The 26,361-nt window shown below is 46.0% G+C and overlaps 1 protein-coding gene across 1 annotated transcript; it reads right to left on the bottom strand.

Moving 5' to 3' along the window:
* Positions 1 to 515: 515 nt before the first annotated feature.
* notch1a (notch receptor 1a) lies at positions 516 to 24,463 on the bottom strand. Its single transcript, XM_062413103.1, has 34 exons — positions 24,216 to 24,463; positions 22,965 to 23,046; positions 15,601 to 15,863; positions 15,163 to 15,501; positions 13,862 to 13,984; positions 13,514 to 13,747; positions 12,940 to 13,095; positions 12,634 to 12,819; positions 12,412 to 12,525; positions 11,699 to 11,812; positions 11,264 to 11,497; positions 11,050 to 11,160; positions 9,643 to 9,835; positions 9,351 to 9,496; positions 9,119 to 9,232; positions 8,409 to 8,528; positions 8,139 to 8,291; positions 7,814 to 8,042; positions 7,497 to 7,698; positions 7,229 to 7,382; positions 6,924 to 7,108; positions 6,609 to 6,741; positions 6,265 to 6,522; positions 6,049 to 6,161; positions 5,370 to 5,941; positions 4,819 to 5,259; positions 4,576 to 4,721; positions 4,271 to 4,484; positions 4,068 to 4,152; positions 3,801 to 3,963; positions 3,385 to 3,683; positions 3,155 to 3,302; positions 2,943 to 3,040; positions 516 to 2,828 (listed from the first exon to the last, which is right to left on the bottom strand). Exons 1-34 carry the CDS (start codon positions 24,271 to 24,273, stop codon positions 1,566 to 1,568), a joined length of 7,443 nt encoding a protein of 2,480 aa, XP_062269087.1. The 5' UTR covers positions 24,274 to 24,463; the 3' UTR covers positions 516 to 1,565.
* Positions 24,464 to 26,361: the final 1,898 nt, after the last annotated feature.

Here is a 26,361-nt window from a genome sequence, read left to right as displayed (position 1 = left end):
TCATATTGCATTTTTTTGGATGATATTTGTATGATCTGTTGTATATAATTTGCATGTAAAAGGGTATACTTGTAGGAGAAAAGGTTGAACTGGTCATGGTTAAAGTACTCAAGTAAAGTGCATAACTGAAGTAATGTTGATCAATCAATTAGAAAATCTATTATCAATGATAAGAATATTGATTTGTGTAAGTTATAGGGTTTAGCAGCAGCAGTCCATAGTACCATGGTGCTACCAGTGTGCCACCACTAGGGGGCAACACACACCACCTTCTTCTGTGATGGGGTAGTTTCTGTTCATTCTACTGTGATGGCTGTTGCATTTAATCTACTTGACATCCATAGAATATTTCAGAAAAATAAATGATGTTCAGAAAATAGGAAATTTGAAGCTTGACAGTAGCTTTTATTGAATCAAGACAATTTTTACAAAACATTTTGAATCAGGAAATACTTTGCAAACTACAACTTTGCATGAACATTATCTTTGAATTACATCTTGTCTTTAAAAACATCTTTATCTCTGGATTAGTTTATAAAACATGACATTTTGACACTTTAGACAACACTCCTTCACGAAGTGCAGGCGATGCCATCAGACACACAAAGGTCCCCGGTTCTTTCACAAACATCTTTCTCCACCTTGAAGACATCTTCTGTTTTTTTTTTTAAAAGAAATCTCACAAATACATTGCTTTTCTGAGGAAAAACTAAAATCACACTGGCACTATTTGAAACCGTGGCAAATGTAACATTTCAACTTCCTACAGCAGGTCTGCCAATTTAACACTTTACAGGTTAAACATGGTAACCACAACCATTTATTTGAGAGGCAACATGACATAAAGATAAACTGTCCTTCCATCATAAATGATCACAAATTAAATACTCAGCACCAGCTGAGAGAAGTTTGTTCTGTGCTTTCAGGTCCAAAATCTCCTATGAATCTCTCTCGCACTCTGAACATGAGTGGACAGTGTATAAGTAACATGAGAGGTGACTCTTATATATATTTGATCATTAACTTACTCAGTGATAAGACTTATAAATGTAGTTCAGTAACAAAAACCTGTGTCACTTAAAAAGACAAAAGAGGTTAAAATATAATTAATTAATACTGACATTTTTAAAATAATCTATAAAAATGGGGAAAAAAAGTCTGTACAAACTTAATGAAATGCAAATCCCAAAACATAACATTTTTGAAGACCAATGCAAAACAAGATTCAAATTAATCCAGTGAATATAGCAACACAAGAGACAAATAAATAGCCAGTGTACACATCTAGGAGTCACTTATTTCTGATATACACTCCTTCGTTTCTAATCGTCCCCATACATAACAAAGCAAAAAATAAAATAAAAAGCATAAATATAAAAGCATCTTCTTTAAATTTCAGGTCAAAAAAAGCACATAAATAAATACAAAATTACTAAAACGGTTCTTATCGTTAGTAAAAAAGCTGATAGTGAAAAAGGAGCGTCTTCAGTCTTGGATAGGTTTGTCACTCTCTTTCTTTGTTTTATATATTTCTCTCTGAACTTAAGAGTCAATTCAACAAGTCTCTACTTAAACTGGTCTGCGATCAGATTCATCTGTGAGTGGATACTCGTGGGCGGGCTGCAGATGCCCTCTGACCAATCGGACATGTTGGAATGTGGGGACGAGCTGGACCACTGGTCAGGTGAGCCGGGGGAGGGAGTGAGGAACGGATGGTCAGGGACCTGTAGCTGGTGGTTAGGTGTGTTGTCCATGGGGCCAGAGTAGCTATGCTGGGAGGGAGGGGTGAGAAACTGGGTGCCGACGATCTGTGTCTCCTGCGGCATCACAGTGTGGATCTGCATGGAGCGGCCCAAGACGTTGTTTTGTTGCATGTCGGAGCTGGTCAGCTCAATGCTGGGGAAGGTCTGGTTAAGGGACTGGCCGACTGTGGTGGAGTTGGAGTTCTGGTGCTGGAGCTGCCGCGAGTGTGCCTGCTGCATCATGTGCCCGGATGAACTGAGGTGGCTGGTCTGCATATTCTGGTAGCCCATGATCTGAGACAGAGTGGCGGTGCTGACGCCATGCAGGGGACCCAGCATGTTGTGGGATAAGGGCGCTGCTTGCGTGAAGCCTCCCTGCTGGCCTATACCAGGGTGCATCCTGGAGACCCAGTCACACTGGCCTCCTCGGCCTCCACCTATGGAAGCCGTGCCCTGACTATTGGGGCTGGACACAGGCATGTGAGAGAGACGCGGTGGGTTTAGGTCAAAAGACATGCAGACCATATCCTTACCCATGCTCATCTGGCCCATATGAGAGTCTCCATTGCCTTGTAGGTGGTTTAGAGACATAGGGGGGGACTGCTGGAAGGGTGACGTCATTTGAGGAGAGGCCACATCAGATAGGTAGCCATGCGGAGACTCAAGGGAATCAACCGGCGAGAGGACAGCTGACGTGTCCAGCAAATTATTCTTCCCATCTAGAGACTTCTTCTTTTTCATCCTATTATCTTTGCCCCCGTCCTTCCCTCCTTTTCCCCCAGAGCTAATTTTGCGAACCTTCTTAGCAGAGAGGTTGGGCTTCAGGTTGCTAAGGTAGTCATTGGGTGAGCAGAGAGGCGGAGAGAGGCTGGAGGTGCTCATGTGGCCGCTGTGAAGCCCAGGACTCCTCACCACATTGTACTCGTCCAGGAGGCGGACGATGTCGTGGTGCATGCGCTCCTGTGCGATGTCTCTGGGCAGCTGGTCCAGATGGTCAGTGATCTCACGGTTGGCAAAGTGCTCCAGAAGGACCTTGGCGGTCTCGAAGCTGCCTTCACGGGCTGCTAGGAAGATCGGTGTCTCCTCCTAAAGGACAAACAAAGAAAGACAGGTAAAAAACTGGCCATATACAAGGTATACACAATACACAAGATATACTACTGTGCATGAAAGGGAGTAATTACATGTCATTTCACATACCTTGTTGTCTTGCATGTCTTTGTTGGCACCATTTTTCAGCAGCACCAAAGCTGCCTCGACATTGTTTACAGCCGCGGCCCAGTGGAGAGCAGATTTACCTGCAGAGAGAGAGGAAACAAAGAGAGTTAATATCACACGAGACCTGCGCAAACTGAAGGATCTTAAAGGACTGTGGATCCTGTGAATCTCAATGTTGATCAAATGTAATCTACCAGAGTCGTCTGTGGCGTTGGCATCGGCGTGGCAGTTGATAAGTTCTTCCACCATGCCCTCAACCGCCAATCGGGCAGAAAGAATCAGTGGCGTTGTTCCGTCATGCATTCGGGCATCGAGATCGGTGGCACGGTTTCGGATCAAAATCTGCACGAACAAAGGTTTGTTTAGTTCAGTGCTTTCAAGCTGCAGGACAAACTCAAATCAAGACCTGGAGAGATTAGGTTACCTGGAACACCCCCTGTGCATCTGCGGCCACAGCGGCGTGAAGTGGAGTGCGGCCCATGTTGTCTTGAACGTTGGCGTCGGCGCTGGACTCGAGGAGGCGTTTGGCGGCATCAGAGCGGGCATACCGAGCAGCCAGGTGGAGGGCGGTCTCACCCGTGCGGTCGGTCTGGTTGTGGAGGTTGGCTCCCTGGTAAATAAAGTCAGTGATGATTTCTGCTGAAGGGTCTTCTTCCTCTTCGATGTTTCCAGTCTCCAGTCCCCCACCACTGCAGGAGGCGATCATCAGGGGAGTGAAGCCATCTGAAGGAGGAAGGGCAAGGATTATAATGTGTTCCCAATCATTTTTTCGTGATTTACCGGAGATAATAGTTGTATTGATTGAGAAAGTCTGACATCCAGTAATGTAAATGTACGCACCTGGTCCTCTAACATTCACATCCATGCAGTCGTTCTCTATCTCTCCCTGAGGAGGCGTGGGGGCGATGGATGGAATACGTAGGTCAGCAGCATCCATGTGCTGCTGTGTCCATTTCCTGTGGTCAGTACGGTCGCTCAAATCCAACATCGCCTGCTCCTCAAACTGAAAGACAAACCAATCATCACAACGTTAGCATCGGTAAGCAGCAAAAATGAAAACGGTTGTGATTGGAGAATTTTGTAAGACGAGAACATTTCTAATCTTACCCTGAAGCGCCTGCATTCTGGATCCTCATCACCCCATTCACTTTGATTGTCATCCATGAGATTGATGTCTGGGTTTTTCATAGGCCTGTTGAAAAGAGGCAGATTAGACCACATGCATGACATTAAATACAAACAGCACGCGATACCGTCTGCTGCTTCCAGTAAAACCAAGGAATTTAAATTCCACTTTCAAAGTCACTTACTTCAGTCCAACAGAATCCTCTCCCAGTGGCTCTCTGCGTTTCTTTTTGCTGGGTTCGGACACTTTGAATCCCTCTGGAAACCAGAGCTGGCCGTGCTCTCGCCGCCGCTTACGAGACACCAGAACACCCAAGCAGATGAAACCCAGAGCAGCCAAGCCAAGGAAGACCACGTACATGGGGTAGAGCTCTGAAGAAGGTGGAGTTGGTCTCACACCTGAAGAGATAGTCAAAGTCACAGAGGGTTACTTTAGGTTTTAATTTTTCTGACCACTTTTAACCTTACATATTGACTATAAGTAACATACTTGTGACAGCTTCAATATAGGGAACATTGAGATTCCCGCTGGATGCCAGGGCTCCGAGGAACGCAGCTACATCTGTGGCGCTCTGGAAACATTCTGAAGACTGCTGGTAACACTGACGATTGTCGATCTCCAGGTACACCACAGACCTGCAAGCAGAAATAAAAAATAATATGTTAACATTCATACGATTTTACTGTAACGCCAATTCAAATCATTTTATCACTCAATTCTTGTGGTACTCACCCTTTTACTTGCAAAGGATCCAACTCTCTGCGTTTTCGTGGGCTGATGACGGCAGACACCCTCTCCTTCACCTGACCCAAAACGTTGGCGGGCATTGAAGCCCACTCGGGCCAGCCGTCTGCAGAGCGCTTCAGCACGTTATGTTTAACCAGGTCCTGTTCGTTGCCATAGTAAGGGAAGATCATGGGTTCCCCTTTGGCATCGCGTCGGAACACCACGTTGGTGTGGAGGACGCTGCTGATCTCTCGCAGGAAGGTCGAGGAGCGATTCTTGAGTTGTTCTGGTGGAATGTGAACCACCAGAACCAAGTGTCCATCAGCCAGCTTCTCTGGCATGTTGTTAGCACAGTCCAGACCGTCCCATTCACATTCTCCGTTGTTGCAGCCCTGGTCGCAGTGACCGTCAGCATAGTGGTCTTTACAGTACTGGTCATAAAGTGGGCTGAAAAACAGATAAATGACCAGTTAAGTATACTTAAATGTTTGCAAAAGACCAAATATATGGCAAACAACCAATACAAACATATATTTTCATCTGTTTTCCATACTTACTTGCATTGGCCTTCCTGTCCTTGGCAGTCAAAGCCATCATAAAGGCAGCCGGGGCTGTTGCACTGACCATCACACTTCCCGTCGTTGAAGTATCGCCAGCACTGCAGAGCAGCCGAGCAGTTTTGCCACGGGTCGTCGAAATTCAGCGAGCAGTCTCCTCCATCCCAACCACAAGCATGGTTGTTGCAGAGGGAATCGCAGATGTGGTTGCCTGCCCACTCGTCACACTGAGGAATCTCACAGCTCACCTCCACTTCCGGAGGTGGGGTGATGTCCCGACCGAAACCTCCGATGAAGGAATAATCCAGGATGTGGCACAGCAGGCCGTTGAAGTTGCTGGGGCAGCTGCACTGAAAGAACGGGGCTTCTACGGTGATCTGGCACGTTCCGCCGTTGTAGCAGGGGTTGGAGATGCAGAGGCTGTCTGTGGGGGTCTGGCACTCCGGGCCAGTGAAGGATGGTGGACACAAGCAGCGTGGGACCAGGTGGCCTGACACACAGGTGCCTCCGTTCCTGCAGTTCAGACTCCCACAGGAGCGGGAATCATACTCACAAGAAGACCCAGTGAAGCCCTTAAGAAACAGAAATGCAAGGAGGTTATGATATTGTATTATACTTGAGGATAAAACAGTATTTTGTGGGATGTGATGGTCTCAGTAGATCTCATTGCTGCACTCACAGGTGGACATTTGCAGATGAAACCATGAGGTGTGTTACTGGCAACAGCACATGTCCCTCCATTTCTGCAGGGTCTCCCTTTGCAGCCGTCGAACACTTTATCACAACGCTGACCTGGAGAACAGAGGTTCAACGGTTAAACACACTCGGGAACATTTAGACAAGGCAGACAGGCATGCTGCATCCATGTTGTGTGCCATTAGGTGAACATCTGTACCTGTATATCCAGTACGGCATTCGCAGCGGTAGCTGTTGGTGAGCTGAATGCAGTTGTACGACCCTCTGGGGTCACAGGGGTCGGACAGACACTCGTTCACGTCGCCTTCACAGCGCTCGCCTACGTAACCCGCCGGGCACGTGCACTGGTAGCCTCCAATGCGGTCCACACACTTGCCATTGTTGAAGCACTTGGGCTCGTTGGTCAGTGGGTCAGTGGAGGGGTTGCAGTCATCCAAATTAATCTCACAGTGGACGCCTATGGGGCAAGGAAACAGTGGGTTAGAGGAAATCTCTACCCCCTGTATGTGTGCATGTGACGTTATATGTAGGGGTTCAGTTTACCTTGTGTTCCTCTTGGACAGGAGCACTTGTATGTGTTGATGAGGTCGATGCAGGTGCCTCCATTCTGGCAGGGCTGAGACTGACATTCATTGATCTCTTTGGAGCAGTTTACACCATGGTAGCCAGGGAGACACTGACAGAGAAAAATAAATATTAATCATTATAGGTAAATCAGTCACTTAAATATTATTTTTATAATCACATTTTAGTCTAAAGCAACAAAGAAAGTTTTGAGAAACTTTTTTGTTTACTTTGTTAGGGTTCTAACACTTGAGTGATATATTTAATGAGCTTTTATAAACATATCATCCCTACCTCACAACTGTAGCCTCCCAGATAATCAGTGCATGTGGCTCCGTTCTGGCATGGATTGGGTGAACATTCGTCCACTTGCTCCTGGCAGTAACTCCCTGTGTAGCCAGCCTGGCAGCGGCAGTAATGTGTGTTTCCAGCATCCAAACACTGGCCGGAGTTTCTGCACAGGTGACCCAACTCCACACCTGAATTCCACAAGGAGGAAGTTACAGAATGTCCAAAATCCCTCTCGGGACTCACATGTTCAAGAGAGGAAAGTTGGTTATATCATATGATAGCAATTACGTTTTGGCGGCCTATCGTACCTTGCTGTTTGGCTGCTACCTCACAGGACACGCTAGGTATGTCACAGTAGATTCCAGTCCATCCAGTCTGGCACTGGCAGGTGTAAGAGGCTCCCTGTTGCCAGCACGAACCTCCATTTTTACACGGAGAAGAGTCACACCAGCGCACAAGATTCTAACACAGAAACATAAAGAGAAAATATTTAATGACCTGTATAAATGGAGGCAACGCGTGAAACAGACACAAAGCCGGACACAGTTACTCAGACAAAATAAGACTTTTCCTCACCTGACAGTTGACTCCTGTGTAGCCATTGGGGCAGGTGCACTTGTACGTCCCATAACTGTCAAGACAGGTTCCTCCATTGAGGCACGGTTTGGAGTCACACTCGTTGATATCGTACTGGCAGTAGCTGCCGGTGAATCCAGGGAGACACAGGCAGGTGAATGCATTGATTCCATCCATGCATGAGCCACCATTGAAGCAAGAGCTGCAGGAACACAAGAGAATAACAAATGTTAACATATTTCTTTGCTCACTGTAGATCAATAATTCCGCTAAGCTTGACAGTTGAATGAGTACCATACAAATATTTTTTCCTGTACCTGTCAGTGCAGTCGTTGGTGTTCATCTCACAGTTGATGCCACTGAAGCCGGGCGGACAGGTGCAGGTGTAGCTGTTGACACAATCCGTGCAGTTGGCTCTATTTCTGCAGGGGTTGCTCTCGCACTCGTTTATGTCCTGCTCACATCTGCCTCCACGGAACCCAGGCAGACAGGTACACGTGAAGGTGTTGATGCCATCGCGGCACAGACCACCATTACTGCAGGGATCTGAAACACAGAAAAAGGAGGATGTAAGTTTGCTGTTTGCTGGTTTGAAGTTGCAGACAATATGGGAAGTTGCAAAGGTGTGAATCTGATCCATACTTGGTTTGCAGTCGTCAATGTCTGTCTCACACTTCTGGCCAGAATAGCCCGGCTGGCACTTGCACTGGTAATCACCCATCGTGTTATGGCAAATTGCACCATTGCGGCATGGGCTCTTCACACATTCGTTGATATCAACCTCACATGTTTGACCTTCAGATAAAGAAAAAATATAGTTTAAGTAAAAAGATTTGCCATGTCCAGGGGATGGATGGTCGAACTGGCAGGACGTGTAACAGATGATGAACAGAAATGAGTGGATGTTTATACCTTGCCATCCTTCAGGGCAAATGCAGGAGAAGCTCTGGTAGTCGTCCGCCTCCTTACATACCCCACCGTTTTTACAGGGTCTGGGGCTGCAGGGGGCCAGCAGGATCTCACAGTTCTCACCTGGATGAGGACAAAGGACAACATCAGTATATGTGTTGCACTGGTTACATAGAGAACCTGCTCCTGCTTTACGACTTCAACAACAAATACCGAAACTACAAAAAGGTTGTTTCTAAATCAATGTGAAAGATTTCGTTTCTGAATCCCACTTCCTTATCCATTTCCATGACGACTTTGTTAAACAGGAAGGCCCTTCCTGTTCTTCCTGTTTCCTGCTATTGTGTGATCACAGACAGGAAACAGAACAGGGCGGAAGTGGGAATAGGGCTTGGAGCCGGCTCCAGTACTCCAGCTTATATTAGCCACTGTGGTATGTTATTCCTAAACACACACAAACTCTGTTATCCCGGCAAAGCAGACAAGCAGATCTTTCCACACAGAGGTGACAAAAACAGACCATCCCTATTAGTGGCTACTGGCTGATGTTTTTTAAAACAACACAAGATAGGGTAGGACAGGACCAGGTGGAAAGGGATGGTAGAGGGTATGATAGGACAGGACAGGATAGGATAGCAAACTGAGTCTTAACTTAAGTAACGAACCAGGTAATAGTCTAATCTTTTGAGTTTAAAAGCAGCTATGTGTCATACCAGTGTAGGGCAGCAAACAGTTGCACTTGTATCCAGCCACATCATCGATGCAGGTGCCCTGGTTTAGGCAGGGGTTGGAGGCACACTCATTGATGTTAGTTTGGCAGTTAGGTCCTACAGTGATTAGAGATCACACTTGGGTTAGATATCAGCAAACAAAGACCAGACTCAATGTCCATGAGCAATGCAAAAGGAAGGTAGTGATGAGGGGTCACAGGGGGTTATAACTGACCAGTGAAGCCAGCTCGGCATGTGCAGTGGTATCCGCTGGTCATATCCTTGCAGGTTCCCCCGTTCATGCACGGGTTGGATTCGCACTCGTTATTGTTGATGTCACAGTTTGCCCCGCTCCATCCAGAGTCGCAGGTACATTTGTAGCTGTAGTTAAAATGCAAGAGAAAGTCAGTTGTGTTTATTAACTCCACGTAGGATGTTGTGTTTTTGTCTGACTTAAAAAACAGATAATGAGTCCCCCTGTAATACTTTTGGGTGCTCATTCATCTCGAAATTTGATCTGTGCTCACCCATTGATGAGGTCCTGACATCTGCCGTGGATGCAGGGGTTGCTGCCACACTCGTCCACCTGAGACAAGCAGGTGGGGTCATTGTAGCCCTCTGGGCACAGGCAGGTGAAGCTGTTGATGCCGTCCACACATGTGCCCCCGTTATGACAGGGGTTAATGGCACAATCATCGATGTTGATGTTACACATTGCTCCTGAAAGACAATAACGTTTGATTTTAGGAATTGCAGCAAATATTCCTTCAGACAGACTGGATAAATATCTGCGCTGTCGGACACCTCACTTTGTGTTGTGGTATTCTTTGAGCCACTATATAAGCTGCTAGCTGAGGTGCACTGTGTGGCTTTCGGGAACAATAGAGAGAGCTAACACTAAAGACTCCCTCCAAATTCAACAGGCTGAAGCTGTGGCAGCTCCAATGTGTGCCTAGCCGGGCGGCCCCTGGAGGCCCTTTTGCCTCTCCCTCATTGATTGAATGGGGCCCTGTTGAATAGGCATAAGGAGCTGGATGGGTGGGGGGTTGGTGTTGCAGGGAGATGGGGGAGGTGGGCTGTCGCTACTCACCCTATTCACACATGCACCACACCCCCCCCCCCCCCCCACAGAAGTAACCTCACCCAGGGCTGTTTACAGGGACAGAAGGCCAGACCCATTTCACACACGGCCGAGTAACAATCAAACCCCCCTCTGATCCCCTAGCCCGGCTCCCTCCTCCTCTGTTCCTCATCAATCAGGGAGGGAGAGCCCAACTGCCTGATCTTCAGTTACAATAGTCCTCTGTCCCTCTGTGTCTCAGTCCCGCCGTGCCCTCCACACTCACCCCGTCATCACAAAAAGATGGACGGGAGAAAAGAGGAGGAGGGATGCACAGCAGCCTGCACACACACTTGTTCCTCCCTGCCCCACTTTGAGCATAATGACACAGCTGCTACCGGTCAGAACCGGATCTGCCGGCCCCATGAAAGGGACGAAGACAAGAGAGGTCAAGGGTTGTGATTGGGATGAAACTTTGTCATTTAAGTTTTATATATTCTAGTTTATTACAGGTAGTCAAGTTTAAAGTAATTATGTGAGTTATCAGTGGGATTTTTGGTTGTTAATCATCCGATATGTGGTTAAATGCCAAGCGATTTTCCTTTTAAAGTATCAACTTACAGACTCTTTACAGGCTGAAACATCACAGCCCTTTCAAGCGGCCGGCAAAGTTAGTGCTTTGTGTGTGTGTTTGCATGTGTAGCTGGATGGGGACTGTGTTCCTCTCTCTATTACCCACACACATCCCAAACAGGCAATCCGACACCATTGTTCCGGAGGAGTGGGCCCGCCAGCCAGCTGTCCTACCTACCCCTCCCAAAGCTCAGGGGACAATCCCACCGCAGCCTGTAAACTCCACCCAGTGCTCGCTCACCTGTGTAGCCCGGCTCGCACGCACACTCATAGCCGTTGATTTTGTCTATGCATCGCCCATAGTCGCAGGGTTTTTTCTTACAGTCGTCCAGGTTCACCTCGCAGTTGAAACCTATAGAATTGGAGCAGAAGTGAGCAAAGTTCACGTGAGGGGAATGTAGAGATTTAAGCTTAAGAATTTGTCACAGTTAAACGTGGAAGTCTTAAAGTCTCACCTGCAGTGCCTTTGGGGCAGGCACAGTTATACGTGTTCTCCCTGTCCTGGCAGGTGCCGCCATTCTTGCAGGGCTGACTCAGACACTCGTTGATGTTGGTCTCGCACAGGCGGCCATTGTAGCCGGGGTGGCAGTAGCAAGTGAAGGAGGCCAGGCCATCCTTACAGGTGCCGTAGTGGCAGGGGTCAGAGTAGCACTCGTTGATGTCGACCTCACAGTGCTGCCCTGTGTAACCTGGATTAGAAGAATATGAAAAATGAGTATCAAGAGGAACGATGGTAAAGCTCATTAAAGTCAGTGACACAGACAATTACAGCTGTGCACAGAAGTTAAGGCAGTCAGTAATTCCACTAGTGACGTGCTTGAGCTAGTGGTGTAATCCATCTCAAAGTGAGTTTTAAAGTAAAACATATGCACCAAAAAAATCCGGTTTACCTTCAGTACATTCGCAGGTGTACTTGTTTGGACCGTCTGTACATTTAGCCCCATTTTTGCAGGGTGTGCTGGCACACTCGTCAATGTCCACCTGACACAGGTGACCTGCAAAACCTGCAATCGGATTGGACAAAATACAGAATTTAACTTATGTTTAGATTATGCTTTAAAGGTGCATTTTTTTTATCATCTTGTTTCCATCGCGCAAAATATAATAAACAAAGAAGAGAAAAACAAATTTGCAACTGAAGTATGTCTGGAGGACACTGGAGGTCCTAACAAACCATTCCTCGACACTCCTCCCCCCCTCTCAACCCCCCCCCCCCCCCCCCCTTCAGCTCTTACAGTGAAATCTCTCTTTCAGAAACAGCATAATAGCCTCCAGCTTACCAGGCCTAAACCAATCCCTGGCCCCAATTTTGGCGCTAAGCTCCAAAACAAACTCTCATGCCCGCCAAATATGCTAATGTGTCTGCAATCTGATGTGCTGCACGTTGGTCACCCGAAAGAAGTGTGTTTGACACGATTAGAAAGTAGTAAATCATTTACATCAATCTGAGAACCATGCGCACTCTACTCATTGACAGATATATACGTTAATGATCCACTCTTTTATAGCCCCTTCCCTACTCCAAGGATTGAATAACCTATTTCCAAGACTCACGACTCCAACATTCACGCTATCATATCTCCGGACCAGATAATGTTCTCACCTTTGGTGCACTCGCAGTGAAAGGAGTTGATCTTGTCAAGGCACTTGCCATTGTTGAGGCATGGTTGGCTGGCACACTCGTCTGTGTTCATGTGACAGAACACGCCCTCATATCCTGAAAGTTACACAGTTATTAGTGAAAATGTGTTTCTTTTCGTACCCAAATCATTATCCAAGTGTTGAATAATGCTCCAAAATGATTAAAACATTTTGTTGTTCCTACCTGGCATACAGATGCAGTGGAACCCTCCGATCTGGTCCAGACAGGTGGCGTCATTGTGACAGGGATTAGACATGCATTCGTTGACGTCCATCTCACAACGAGGACCTTCATATCCTTGAAGGCACCGACACTGGAAAGAGCCTTTGGTGTTGAGGCAGCGGCCACCGTGTTCACAGGGGTTGGCACCTGAAGCGTATAAAAAAAAAAAGATGTCACACATATGTGGTCATTTATGTTTAATTAACTATGAAGGAATGAGCTTCTGATCTAAAGAAGAGGAAGGAAGCAGCCGGCTCTGTAATTTACCGAGAGAGCACTCGTCAATGTCCAGGTTGCAGGCTGACCCAGTGTAACCGGGGGGGCAGGTGCAGATTGCCTTGCCATTGACTGGGTTGGTGTCACAGTTGGAGCCCTTTTGACACGGGTTGCTGATGCAGGCGTCATCAAGGTGGCACAACAAACCTGTGAGCCGGACAAAATACACATCTTTGTCAATAATGTATCATTACGTCTCATCACTTCATTTCTATAAAAAGAGATCAGGATCTGGGTAAACCAGGGCCAGATCCAGGGGTGGGGGGGGGGGGGGGGGGGGGGGTAGTGGCCACAGCTGAAATCTGATTGGCCTGAAGTATTCCTTGTTAAGAATTAAAATGTTCTTTCTTTTTGAAGTACACAATATGCTACAACATATTCGACAATGTGTGGCTTTGCCATAAAGTTAACAGTTACCAAAGAACGGCTTAAATGCTCATTTTACTAAATCAGGTTGCATGAATGTTGGACCGATAATTGGCACGTCGGCGTAAATTGTGGCCCCTGATTTAGAAAAATCCCTGATCCACCTCTGATGGGCACACTCTGCCAGGAGGAGTCGTACCTGTCTGACCATGAGGACACTCGCAGAAGAAGGAGGCAACACGGTCGTGGCAGGTCGCGCCGTGGTAACAAGCCGCGCTGGCGCAGTCGTCGATGTTCTCACTGCAGTCGTCGCCAGTCCACCCGTTAACGCAGACGCAGTGGTAGCTGCCGTGAGTGTCATGGCACGTGCCTCCGTTCTGGCATGCGTTGGGCATCAGCTCGCACTCATCCACGTTTTCGGTGCAGTACTGACCTGGCAGGTAGAAAGAAAAGGGGGCATGAGCACAGTGTAAGGGAACGTTTAAGAATGTGCAAATTTTTTATTTTTTTAAGGAAGATATTCTTCAAAAAAGTTAAAAACAATTACCTGTGTAATGTGGTGGACACTGGCAGTTGTAGGTGTTCACACCATCTACACACATGCCACCATTCTGACAGGTGTGACCTGGACAGTCGTCGATGTTAATGTCACAGTGCTGACCTGTGAAACCTGAACAGAGAGGAAGAGGAGGCTGTAGTGAGTCATAGGATCTGGCAACACTTGCTTACGATTAACAATCAAGATTCCCCCTTCCTCTCGATATCACGCTGCACTTAAGTGAGAGATAAGGTCCATTTATCCTTTCCTTATCCTCGTGGCAGATTGTTTTATTGCCCTGTAGATGACAGAGCGGCTTGTCTCCTCCCCAAACATCAAACAGCCAAGTGGGTGTCTGATTAACTATCAAACCGCAGCTCTGCAGGTGCCTGTGCAGCTCCGCTATCTAAACGCATTCCAGCACGGACACCCACGAGAGACACACAGCGTGGGTTAAACTTTAACACACAACAGCACATCATCCTTATTCATCTGCATATCTAAACAGCCTGCTCTGTGCTGGTCATACAAACACACAATCGGACAGTAGAACAGCAAAAGCATTGAGTCTTTCAGAGCAATAGAAATGTTCTTTGTACAATGTGGCTTAAAGGGAAAAAGTTTCTCCTCAGCTGATCCACTGATGCTAAAGCAGTAATAAAAAACACACATGATTTTCCAACACTGCAACACAATGAAAATACCAAATAGATTGACTTTATTGAGCTTTAAAAGAAAGTTTTTGTTGTGTATTTTTGTGTGTGTTTGACTTCATTGCCAGTGTGTGTTTGTCTATACATTCATCTGTACGTGTGGCTGTTGAGGATTATCTGAAGGAAACGTCTGTACGACTGCATCCTGTCGGTGGAGGCTGGCAGGGGGAGAGAGAGAGCGGAGGGGGTGCACACTCCACCCAATCAGTATTTACTACAATAACAGGCTGGTTTGTAGGTCAACTGATGTAATAGAAAAACAAAAGTGTTTGTGTTTTTGTTGCTAGACGAACCAGATCCACCTCCCTATTGCAAGATAACCACTATCTCTTTCTGCTAACATACGCCCTTATCTTTATAAACAGACTCTGCATTTGAATTTGCAGAAGCAGTACGCTAGCGACATGATTATGGGGCTGGAAGCTTTCTGTTTGACAAATCACCATTGAGCAAGCCTTGATTGTCTGCAGGTAAGACAATAACAGTACGTGTGGAGAGCAAAAGAGGTGGAAATGCATCAGCTATCTGCTTTTTAATCGATTGAACGGATTGGCTGTGAGGATGCTTATGAGTAGAAGTATGTCTAGTGTGAGATACCTGGCAGGCAGCTACAGTCATAGATGGTGTCTCCCTTCTGGACGCAGGTGCCTCCATTGTGGCAGGGTGAGGGGCTGCATGGCATGTAGCGGGTCTCGCAGTGTTTGCTGGTGTACTCGTGAGGGCATCGGCAGTGGTACGAGCCCACCTCGTTCACACACACGCCACCGTTGACACAGGGGGAAGGACTCTGAGCGCACTCGTTGACATCTTGCTTGCAGGTTTGACCGTGGAAAGAGGGCGGGCAGGTGCAGATGTAGGTGGAATCGAAGGCCGAGCACTGGCCGCCGTTCGCACACGGGTTGGAAGCACACGGGTTGGCGAGCTGGCATGTTTTGCCTGGAGAACAACACAGCAAAAGAATGTTATCCATAATTATGGTTCATGCATAGATGAGGCAAAAATGCACATTGAGCATATTAAGTTTTTGCTGCATACCTGACCACCCAGGTGAGCAGCGGCAGCGGTAGGTCGTCAGGGAAATGAGATCGCATGTTCCTCCGTTGCGACAAGGTGAGCTCATGCAGGCATGGTTGTTGGGGGTCAGGCATAGTCGGTCGGTGAAACCCAGGCGACACACACAGCGGAAATCGAAGGTGTTGTCATGGGAAACTGGACGGCATTCGCCACCATTGCGGCAGGGTGAAGGGCTGCAGGGGCTTGGGTACTGGCACCGGCTGCCTACGTAGTCACTGGGACACCTTGGAGAAGAGTAGAGAGAGAGAGAGAGAGAGAGAGAGAGAGAGAGAGAGAGAGAGAGAGAGAGAGAGAGAGAGAGAGAGAGGGGAAGCAATTGTGGTTAGAAAAGTGGGATCTTTTTTTTATCATGGGAACAATTATCTAAACAAAAGAGGAATGAGAGGAGGGGGTAGACGAGGAGGGGGACTGAAACTTTCCCGCCCAGCAATGTCCCACTGCTGCAGGAAAGGGATGGCATGTTGTTCTAGTGTGTCTCTCTGGATTAGACTCCCTAAAAACCCTGAAAACACACTCTGCTGGGACAACAGATGCCACAAAATTGTTTAGCCGTAACAGCCCGTTCCCATCTACCTTTCGGCCCCACGCTGTCCGCACTCATCCTGTATGATCGTAGAGATCAAGGGGACTGTGCCGGCCTCTGGATGTCCTATATTGAGCAATGAATTCAGGCCCTAAGCTCCTGGTGCTTCCCTCCCATACAGACCAAGGACGGGATAGAAGTTGCTACAGTCACATGGCTCATACTGCCAGCTTATGACTGGAGAAGACTCACAAACAGAAGCTGGACAAAGACGAGGACAGAATAGTTTTTTTTTGGCAACGTGACAAATCATGAGGATCTCACTTATTGTGTTTTACAACCTGATACATGCTCAGACATGACTTTATATGCAGCTTTTACAGCGGCAAAGTCCTCTGGTCACGTGCAGGATCCTCTTTAAGTCAGCAAAAAAGGTGTTTATGTTTGAATTGGGGCTTGTGCGAGAGTGTGTGGTTGTGCATATGAGAAGTGTTTATGTGCGAGGAACGGCATCTGTTGGCCTCCCCAATATCTCCGCAGGGAGCAGGTGCGCATGTTAATGAAGGCAGCTGTTGGACACGACTCCTCCCCCTACCCCCCCTTTCTCCTCCTCTCTCTCCCCTTATCCATCCCTCCCTCCCCTCTGTCCCCTTGTCAGATGGGGGTGCCGATAAGCCACATCTCCTCCGGGGATATAAAGAGCCCATGTGAAGTCAGCTGTTGCAACTTCTGTCTCTTGAAAAGCCCCCCCGCACATTCATCGCCAAACCACCTAGTTCACTCTTGATTCCCCTCTTTCTTACCTGTTCCTCATGTAATTTCCCTTTTTTTCCCATCCCAGCATCAACTCTTTCTCCCCTTTGACTCTCTCGTACAGATCTATTTTTCTCGTTTCTCCCCCTGCGTGGACTCTTAACAGTTCCCAGCAGTTTGCTTTTTACAGCGTACCCCTTTTGTCACATGGGACTGTTGAAAACTCCCTTTGTTGACTTAGTTAGGTGAGACCAAATCTGGGAGTTTTTAACAGTCCCGTGTGCCCCACACACACATCCCAGACAGTTGCAATTGGCAGACGATTGTAAAAGCTTCGGGGGAGGCTTTGAAGTTTCTCTTCTTTACGTTACCAAGAAAACACACTGAATGATCACTGTTTTGGTATGAAAATCCGTTCTGTGTGTGTATGTGTGTGACTAACTGTAATAGATACTCTTTGTCCTGAAGTCACTCCCGTCAGAGATAAAGATCCACCCCACACATGCTGCAAAACGCCGCACACACACCACGGCAACAGGTCTCTCCCCGCGATGCAATGTCCCCTCAGGCCAGAGCAGATGCTTCCCCGACCTCTGACCCCCCCAAACACTTTTGTGACTGTGGGATGGCCTCTTTGCCTTCTCTCTCCTCTCTCCCCACGGGGCCTGATCTGCCATCTGCCACTCTGGGGGTGACTTTATCCTGCCGACACAAAACCAGTCCCAGTGTGTGGTGGAAATGCCAGCGCTGAGGAAAATCTTATGTAAATGACTGCAGCCGGTGTTCAGTCCTCATGTCTGTGTGTGAGTTTCACTTTTATACTGTGTGGGATTGTCGCATGTCATATTATTTACGAAAGTATTACACATAACCCTCTTCTCTGTTCGCTCTCACCACCCCCTCTTTTCTTTGAGCAGCCATTTGTCTCTGTCCTTTTCTCTTTCATTCATTTTGGCTAGTTAGCTAATGTTCCCTAATAATTAGCCAAGTCTGACCCCCCGGGGTACACATCTGTTGGTAAGACAGAGAGCAGAACAGCAAAGCATGGCTCGAGGAAATGGAAAATGTGCTGTGCCTGGAGGGCTCTGAACTCCCAGCGCAAAGATCAGTGACTTTAAAACTGAAAAGAAGACAAAAGTATGTGCACTATACATAGAGTAAGATATAGTTTGATTACTTTGGTCAAGTCACTTGATTCTTTTTAAAAAGCTTTCATGTAAAGTTATTCCCCCGCTTATTAGGTCTTATTTATTCAAGCAAATCCTTAAAGTGGGACATAATCGTCAAGCCAATGTGACATTTTGAAGTACAAATCAAAAATTGAAGGTGTCACTGTATAGAGTAGATTTTATAAACAAGGTCCTGAAACTATTTTCTAAAATATTCTCTATAATTAACAGGCATCAAAAAATATATATTTTTACAGTGATTGAGCCATTTCCTTTCCCAGTAGGAAGATTTATGAGGGTCAGTCACACCACTTCCATGCTCAAACACCAGCTAAAAACCACCCGGGTCGTAACTTTTCCACAGTGTGGTCCACTGCGTGTGACTGAGTGATACCCCTCCATCTACTGACAGCACATTCAATTCAATTACTCTCAAAACACAACGTCCCACCTTGCAGTCCAACAAGGAGAAGCACCTGCCTGCCACTCCACTTTTCTTTACGATCATTATCAGGGACAACACATCTGCCTAAGTACCTCATAGCCTGGAGTCCATGAATCAGGTGCATACGTAACATGTAGCCACGACGTCCGGGTTTGGAAACTGAACTGGGACCGTTATGACTTAATCTCCACTCTTTCTTTGTTGTCTTAGTAGAAATACCAAGAGAATTAAGGATAGGAGAGGTAACCATCTGTCCCAACGGATAACCTTTCCACTCTGGCATGTCATTTAAACGCAGATAAGGAAACGTGTAAGTGTAGGAACATTTAACCCATTTAGCCCAACTGCTCTGACTGATCTGCCAGAGCAGTCTGTGTTCTCTACATGTGTATGCTTGTGCTGGTGCATGTGAACTTTCAGCGCCCACTAGAGCCAAATAGCCTCTTATCTCTCAGCTCTGACCGTGCAGCTTTGATCGTCCCACTCTGAGGATCCCCAGACCCCTGGATCCCCAATCAGAGCCCGGACTCTTAAGTGTTATTCTGAGGCCACCTCAACACTAAATGTCAGTCTATGTATTGATTATTTTCTTTTACGGTTAAGCTCAGCTTTTTTCGATCAAACGTCAAAAGCAATATAGAGTTTTTGTATTTCTCTAGGGTAATTACGATCGAACCTTTTTCCTTAGTGTCCCCCCCAACCTTATTCACAGCTGTATCTCAGGGGCCCTGGCATCTTGGGAATGGGCCTAACTTGGGGAGTGGCAGCCGGAGAGCTTAAACCCCAATAAAAGCTGAACACCAGCAGGCACACTTGACCCAACCATGCTCCTGATTCGCTTAAACCCATATGGAGCTAAGCTTTAACAGAGACCTGCCCGGTAATCCTATAGTAGGACAAATGCCGAGCAGCATTCCTTAGGGGAGAGTGAAACATCTTCTTGCTACTGGTACTGTTCTCTCTCAATACTGTCTTCAATGGTGAGGCCTTTTATCGTCAACATGCAACATCACAAAGCTCCGTGCAAGAGCATAGAGATGTGGTCAAAACAACCACATCAGACTTTCACTAAATTTTCTATCTTGCGTCTATTTCTGTTTGCTTTCTTGCAGTATTTGAGATATGTAGCGAGACAGTTGCGATGTTTTCTGGGTTTATAATTAACACTCACCTCAGACCAGAACAGTGTCTATTTCAGCAAAGCGGCATCGACAGTCAGCCAGCAACGCAGAGGCAAGGTTGAAAGGCAACAACCTTTCGCCCTCGCATGCCCCCATTACTGTCTCACAAGTGGAAACTAAATTTGACTCAAACGGTGCTGTGCCCTCACATGTTTTAAGAGACCTACAGCAAAATGACTGGGGCGCCATGGGAAACAGGAAGCCCCAGACCTTCAGATAACCTCTTAGAATCATGACCAGATCTTCCCCATTACGGTGATTCGCCACCACAAACTAAAGCACACTTTCGACTCTAGACAAAGTTTTCCACAGGCTGAACCCTTTCCTGTTTTGAACTAAGCGTTTGACTGAATATGATTTTAAGCAAGTCTAATCGATCAAATATATGCTGTTCCCTCTTTGTTAATTTTGAGCGTTATAATACAACATTTATTCTGTATTTTGTCAAACAAATCAAACCGAAATCTGACTCATTGACTTTTGTTTTAACGTATGAAAACATCATAGGTAGGTAGTCATAGGAAGTATAGCTTCAAACAAATGATGAACAAAATGAGTTGTTATTTAGCTTAAGACAAAAGAAAAAAGTAGCTATCGTGACATAACCACGGGTTAAAAAGAACATTAGTAGAATTCACTGGAGGAGAATTAAAACTCCATAACTTTGCTAAAATAGTTTAGCAAAGTAACAATAATTGCGATATAATATTATCTTTAACCTCATGAGTTTATGCTATTTTGAGGTTATGTTACTTTTAGATTAAATTTAAATGTATTATTTTGAAAATAACCTAATTATGCAGATTATACTGTTTTAACAAAGTGGATGGAAATGTTTTGTTTGGTTAAAATTAGATTTTCCTTCACATACCCTGAGGCTTTGTTTCATTTAGGGTTTGTGTCTGTTATTTCTTTTATTCTGATGAAATAATCATCTTAAAAAATATATATATTGAAAACATTACCCACTCCTCTCTAATGCAGTGTGTTGGACAGACTGAACATGTTACTCAACCAACCTCCTCTGTTGTTACTGCCCTTTTACCAGTGTAGGTAGGAGCATTTAACAAGAGAGCTTTGAAACTAAAGCTGAGCCTAATAAAACTAAGAGAGAGAGATACACAGCAGTTAAATAAACAAGACATAAGCCAGATCCAATTTCAGGGATGATCCTGATTGACGAGACTCAAATTAACAAGGGCAGATCTTTTTTTTTACCACCAGGAAGGACATAAAACAACCTTTCTGCAGGAAAGGCAATTGAATATCAGTTTTGTCCCAACATAATCCCACTAAACCCTTCCATTAGACATGTGATTACCACAGTTTATACCAAGCCTAACATTGTTCTCTATGCCAACATGTGATTTTACTCTCTGCTCTCACACTCGTGGGAACTGTGCTAAAAGAGGATTTAAGCCTAACATCTTACCACTCAAATCTATGTCGCCATATGTTTAAACACAAGCAGCAAAAAAAAACAACGCACAACACGACTCGCAGCTAAATCCAGGAGCTGCATATCTGGGTTTAAATCATGTTTTGTATTGCGACCTCTGACCTCCCATTGAACATTGTGTAACTGGAATAAACATCTTAACCTCACGCGGCTCGTATCAGTCTGAATCTGGAGCATCGCATTGACTCGGCTGTCACGGTGCCAGCCTCTTCTTCTCCTCAAACTGTGTGTCAGTGATAAGTTTCCCCAGGAGGACGTTCCACGCGTCACCAACACACATTCAGAGGGACATTTGGCAGTTATTGTGGCACAACATCAGCCCCCCTCACCCCAGTATAGGGACGCTACACTCTGACCCAGGGAGCAGCGACGCTAAATTCCCCCCCCCCCCCGTGCACCCTGTGACTGCTTGCTGCTCGGTTTGGCAGGGATGAATGATTAATGAGAGGGAAAGCTAGGAGGAAGAGAGAGTGAGGCTGGATGAAGAGATGCTCTTATCCTGTCCCTTTTTTTTAATTGGGCCCGAGCAGAGATGGGCACCACAATAACAGCTTTGTGGAGGAGGAGGGTGGAGGGAGACTTTCAATGTGCACACGTGTGTGCATGTGTGTGCGGAGTGTGCAGATTAGATATTGTGAGTTAGTGGCCCTGGGCTAGTAGCATGGGCTCTTAGATGGTCCCCCCTTTTCCCAGCAAACCAGTGAATTGCCACCCCCCATAACCACATGCCCTGAGGGTAGATCAGGCCACCCCTGAGCTTTTTACAGATACAGACAATATAACACAGGTGGAAATCCCAGATATTTTTCCTCTTGCACAAAATATCCACGACACAACCAGTTAGCAACTCACAGACTTCCATGTAGCAGCTAATGGGAATATGTCTGCGTATTAAGTAACTCAAATTAGTGACAACCCCGCCAAAAGAACCGTCCCACAATCTGCCTCGCTGCCTTTTCCCACTTGTTTGCCTTCAAATTTCTGCACTTTATCCCAATTAATCTCACTCTCTCGACATCCAATCCAATTACATTTCTCGGCCATCTGGCTTTTTAATGGAGATCACAGGCCGGTGAGGTGGGGGGGGGGACGGAGACAGAGGAGGGGGGTGCATCCATTCAGATAGAAGAGGGGGGGGGGGGTTTTAAGGTTAGTGGGGGTTGTGGCAGTGGTTCGATGTGTGTGTTGTGGGGCGGCTGTGGCATGATGGGAAGCCTCACTCAGATTAGTCACAGAGCATTATTCTGACTGCAGGACAATAGGCGACGGGCGGCGGGCGAGCCCCAGCTGTCGCCCGTGAAAGAGCAGAAAAACAAGATTTAAGACTGGACGCGTCCTCTCACTTTGCCGGCGAAGGGGTCTGCAGCCTTCCCTCTCTCACCTCTCCAGCACTCTGGAATTGCACTCTCTTTTCACTTCTTCACTTCTTAAACTCTTTTCTTCTTCCGGGGGAATGTGTGCAGCCTCACAGAGCAATGTGACTCCTGGAGGGGTACAGGAGCACCACACCGGGCCAGAGGAAACTCAAGGGCCTCCTCTGGTTGCTGGGCACGGGGCCCGCTCAAAGGCTGGAATGAAGAGGGGGAATATGTGGCCCCCTTTTCTTTGCAACTAAAAAAAAAATCCTTTCAAGTAGCAAAATTACACTACACTGCACTTCTACAAGTTCCACAACACCACAATGAGCTATGCTACAAAGCGGCAAGATAGCATTAAATGTTAATGCAGTTGAGGTCTAAACTGCAACATCTGGGGCATTGCATGTTGCTGCTTTTTAGTTTTGCTTGTTACTTACTTGCATTCTCCATTTCCATTTAAGGTGGCCTCACACCTTCCTCCATTCAGGCATGATTCAGTGGGTAGTGAGCATTTTAGACCTGTTGAATGCAGGAAAAACATTAAAACTCATCCTTGATCCAACATGAAGTCATATAAAAGACATTTATTTACAGTGCATGGAAAATTACACATTTTATTAGTGCATTGTCAAACAAGCCGTTTGGGATTAAGTTGGATTAAGCATCCCGATTTAAATTATTCATCAGTGAGATTTTTTGGATACAACTTTATTCACAGGAATGTAATATTTAATGCACACTCGCGCACGCCTGCAAGTCCTGGTTGATTTTTTTAATTGATTTGTTACACAGTCGCCCGTGGGGAATATTGGGTGGCTGGGGAAGGGGGGTTTACAGTGGACAGCGGTGAGTCCAGAGCGGACGCGTGGTGCGTGGCTTGCGTGGGGGTGAACGCGCAGCAGCAGCAGCAGCTGCGGGGCTCAAGATGCGGAACAAAAGAAACCAGAGTCCAGCACGAGCCATAAAACACTCTCCTCGGGCATTGTTTACCACCGGCAGACGGGAATAACAGCCCCTCCTCCTCCCCCCGCCACCACCACACTCTCCCACACTTGCAGACAAAAGGTGCACCCCTCCCCAGCGTCCCCCCCCAACACACGCACGGACTGCCATTATCTCCCATGTTATTTAAAACCGGTTTCTCGGAGCAATTTAAAAAGAGAGTGAATTCCCTTTACAGCTTCAAACTCACTGTTTTCAAGTTAAATATAATGAAAGTGTGTGGTTAGAATTAAGAAAACCGCCAATTAGAGGCAGTTGTATACGTTTAAGTCCACATGATAATACGTTTAGAATTAATTTGTGCATTACAAGTAGGCCTATAAAGTTGATTTCCTGTGCAGACCTTACTAAACAGTTAACTTGGAAGTGCACAGCCACAACGCACCGTGCGCACCGCAGCGTATGGCTCCTGCACTTGTTGTGTGCCAATTAACAACGATCTACTAAAATAAAAGATGGAGGGTAGGGGATTCATTGGAGTCCTAATCGTGTGCTCACAATGAAATGACTCTTTGAAATTGAACCCGGTGATGATCAAGTTTACAGGATTTGGCACCAACTTCTCAGAGGAAAGATTCGATTTGGTGGAGCTTCCTTCCTGAGAACCGGCCGTGGCGCGCAGCCTCCTGCCCGTACGAGTTTGTAAGTCTGTGTGTGTCTGTGAGTGTCTGTGAGTCTCAGTTTACCTTGTGAGAGGACGATCGCCGGAATCAGAAATGTCAGTTTCACAAAGAAACGATACATTCCTCCTCTTCAACTTCACAAATGTCGCTGAATCCCGCGTAGGGCTCTCATAGATCCACCAGTTTGGTACACTCCAGATGTGGGCTTGAGGTGAAGAAAAAGTATTCCTCTGTATGGGGTAAAAAGTTAAATCCGACACAGAGAAGAGGATGATAGAGACGGAAGAGCGCAGGAATCACTGCATAGATGTTAGCCGGGTGCTTTCTGAGTTCTCAATGAAATCTAGAGGCAACTCTACAAGTTCCTCCCACTCCTCCCCCCCCCTGTTCCTCCTCCTCCTCTCCCCCTGTCCTTTTCAAACTCCAGATAAAAGCTGCCTCTTTCTCTCTCCACGCGCTGTTATAGGCACAGACACACTCTCTCCTCTTGCAGTCCAGTGTAGTCTTTTGAAATTAACAACTTTACACATCGGTGGAGAATTAACACATTTACTCAAGTTTTCAACTTATTTGGAAACAAAAGTCACTTGTATTCAATTTCTTCTATTTTAAATTATATTTCTTTTTACATTTATTTTTTAGAACATGCATTGTTATCTTTACTCCATTATATTAATCTGGCAGTTATAAAAATACTGTAGAAATCATGATTTTACCTTAGTTTATAAAATATGATAAATAAGTATCTATCTGTCCATCCATTAATCCAAGTGATCTCAGCTCATGTTTAAAACAATAATCTTCACTCAGAAGCTAAATTAATTCTTTAAACCTAAAGACATAATAATGTAAAATGTATTCTGATAATTATCAATATGAATTGGCTGATATGAAATTCTTTATAAATTTTACTACAATGTGTGTGCACATATAATCTTTGGCCATATCGCCAAGCACTATTATTCAGCCATATTACATGGCAGACTTTACTTTTGATACTACATTTTGCTGATAATACTTTTACCATTTTAGGTGTAAGCACCATTATATTTATGAGTAAGCAAACTGAATGATTGCTGCACAACTAGAAGTTATTATTGAATGTTACATCAAAAGCCCGGCGATCCAATCCACTACAATTCACACTTTCTGGTTTGAGAATCCGGCTCTTCCTGTATCAGCTTGTAAATTGATCCCTCCAAACCATAGAAACTTAATCTTGTGTAATAGAGATATAGTTAAGTTCTTGTTACAGTTTCATTTTCATATCAAAACTTCCCGCAATTTACAGGGTCTTGAATACACATTTGGAATCACTCTAGTGATGCCTTTTTACATTTTATTTCTATGTTTCATTCAACATATACTATTGTACAGTAATTACAGTACAGAAAATGACAGCTCTTGTTTCGCCCTCTCGCTCTCTTCAGGGCAAGTGAAACTGTCAGGGAGTAGCTGTGGAGTTTCTGCACCCCAGGGCAAAGATTATTTTATTATGAAGCCCACGCACATGCTGGTCCTTCTGTTGGTGTGGCGGCCAAATGGACTGACGCCAAAAGGGGCTAGGTCTCTTGAGGTGCACGTAGTGTGGGAAACACAGGGATGAAAGAGAGAAAAAACAGGGGGAGTGTGCAGCTACAATTATAATACGTGGCAGAAAGAAAAACACAAATGTGAAGTGTTGACGGAAGGTGTTGGACATATGAAATAACAAAGATGTGTACGGGCATGCAGTGTGATAGTAGGCGAACACCTGAACCACCGTGAGAAGTGTTAGATCCATCAGGCACACGCTCGGCTCAAGTGATGGCGTGCGGTTAACACATGCCCTCCGTCCTCCTCACACGTAGTAAGGCGCATGGTTCCGTCCTCTTAATCAGAAAGTGCAGAGAGCGTTGTCTTTTTATCTGCCATGAAATCGGAGCTTCTGTTTTGGCTTGTGAGGCCCTCTCTGACTTGAGATACTTGTTTGTTTGGGGGCGACAACATAAGGCCATGAGAAAAAGCTCTGCGATGGATTCACAAGGGTGTAGAGGGGGAAGACCCAGAGCTGGCAAAACAAACTCTGTCAAAGCTTAATATAGAAACAAAAACCAGGGAGGTCGGCGCAAAGTGCAAGAAAACAGAATCACTTCTCTGAGATTACATATAAATACAACTGACCAGCGGCGGCTCGGTGCTGTGGAGTCTGACCTGGAGATCGTTGCCG

The sequence above is a fragment of the Platichthys flesus genome, chromosome 19 (assembly GCF_949316205.1).
Source record: "Platichthys flesus chromosome 19, fPlaFle2.1, whole genome shotgun sequence".
Classification (NCBI taxonomy): Eukaryota; Metazoa; Chordata; class Actinopteri; order Pleuronectiformes; family Pleuronectidae; genus Platichthys; species Platichthys flesus.
Note: the sequence above shows the minus strand (reverse complement) of the source record. Positions and strands in the feature narration are given on the sequence as shown.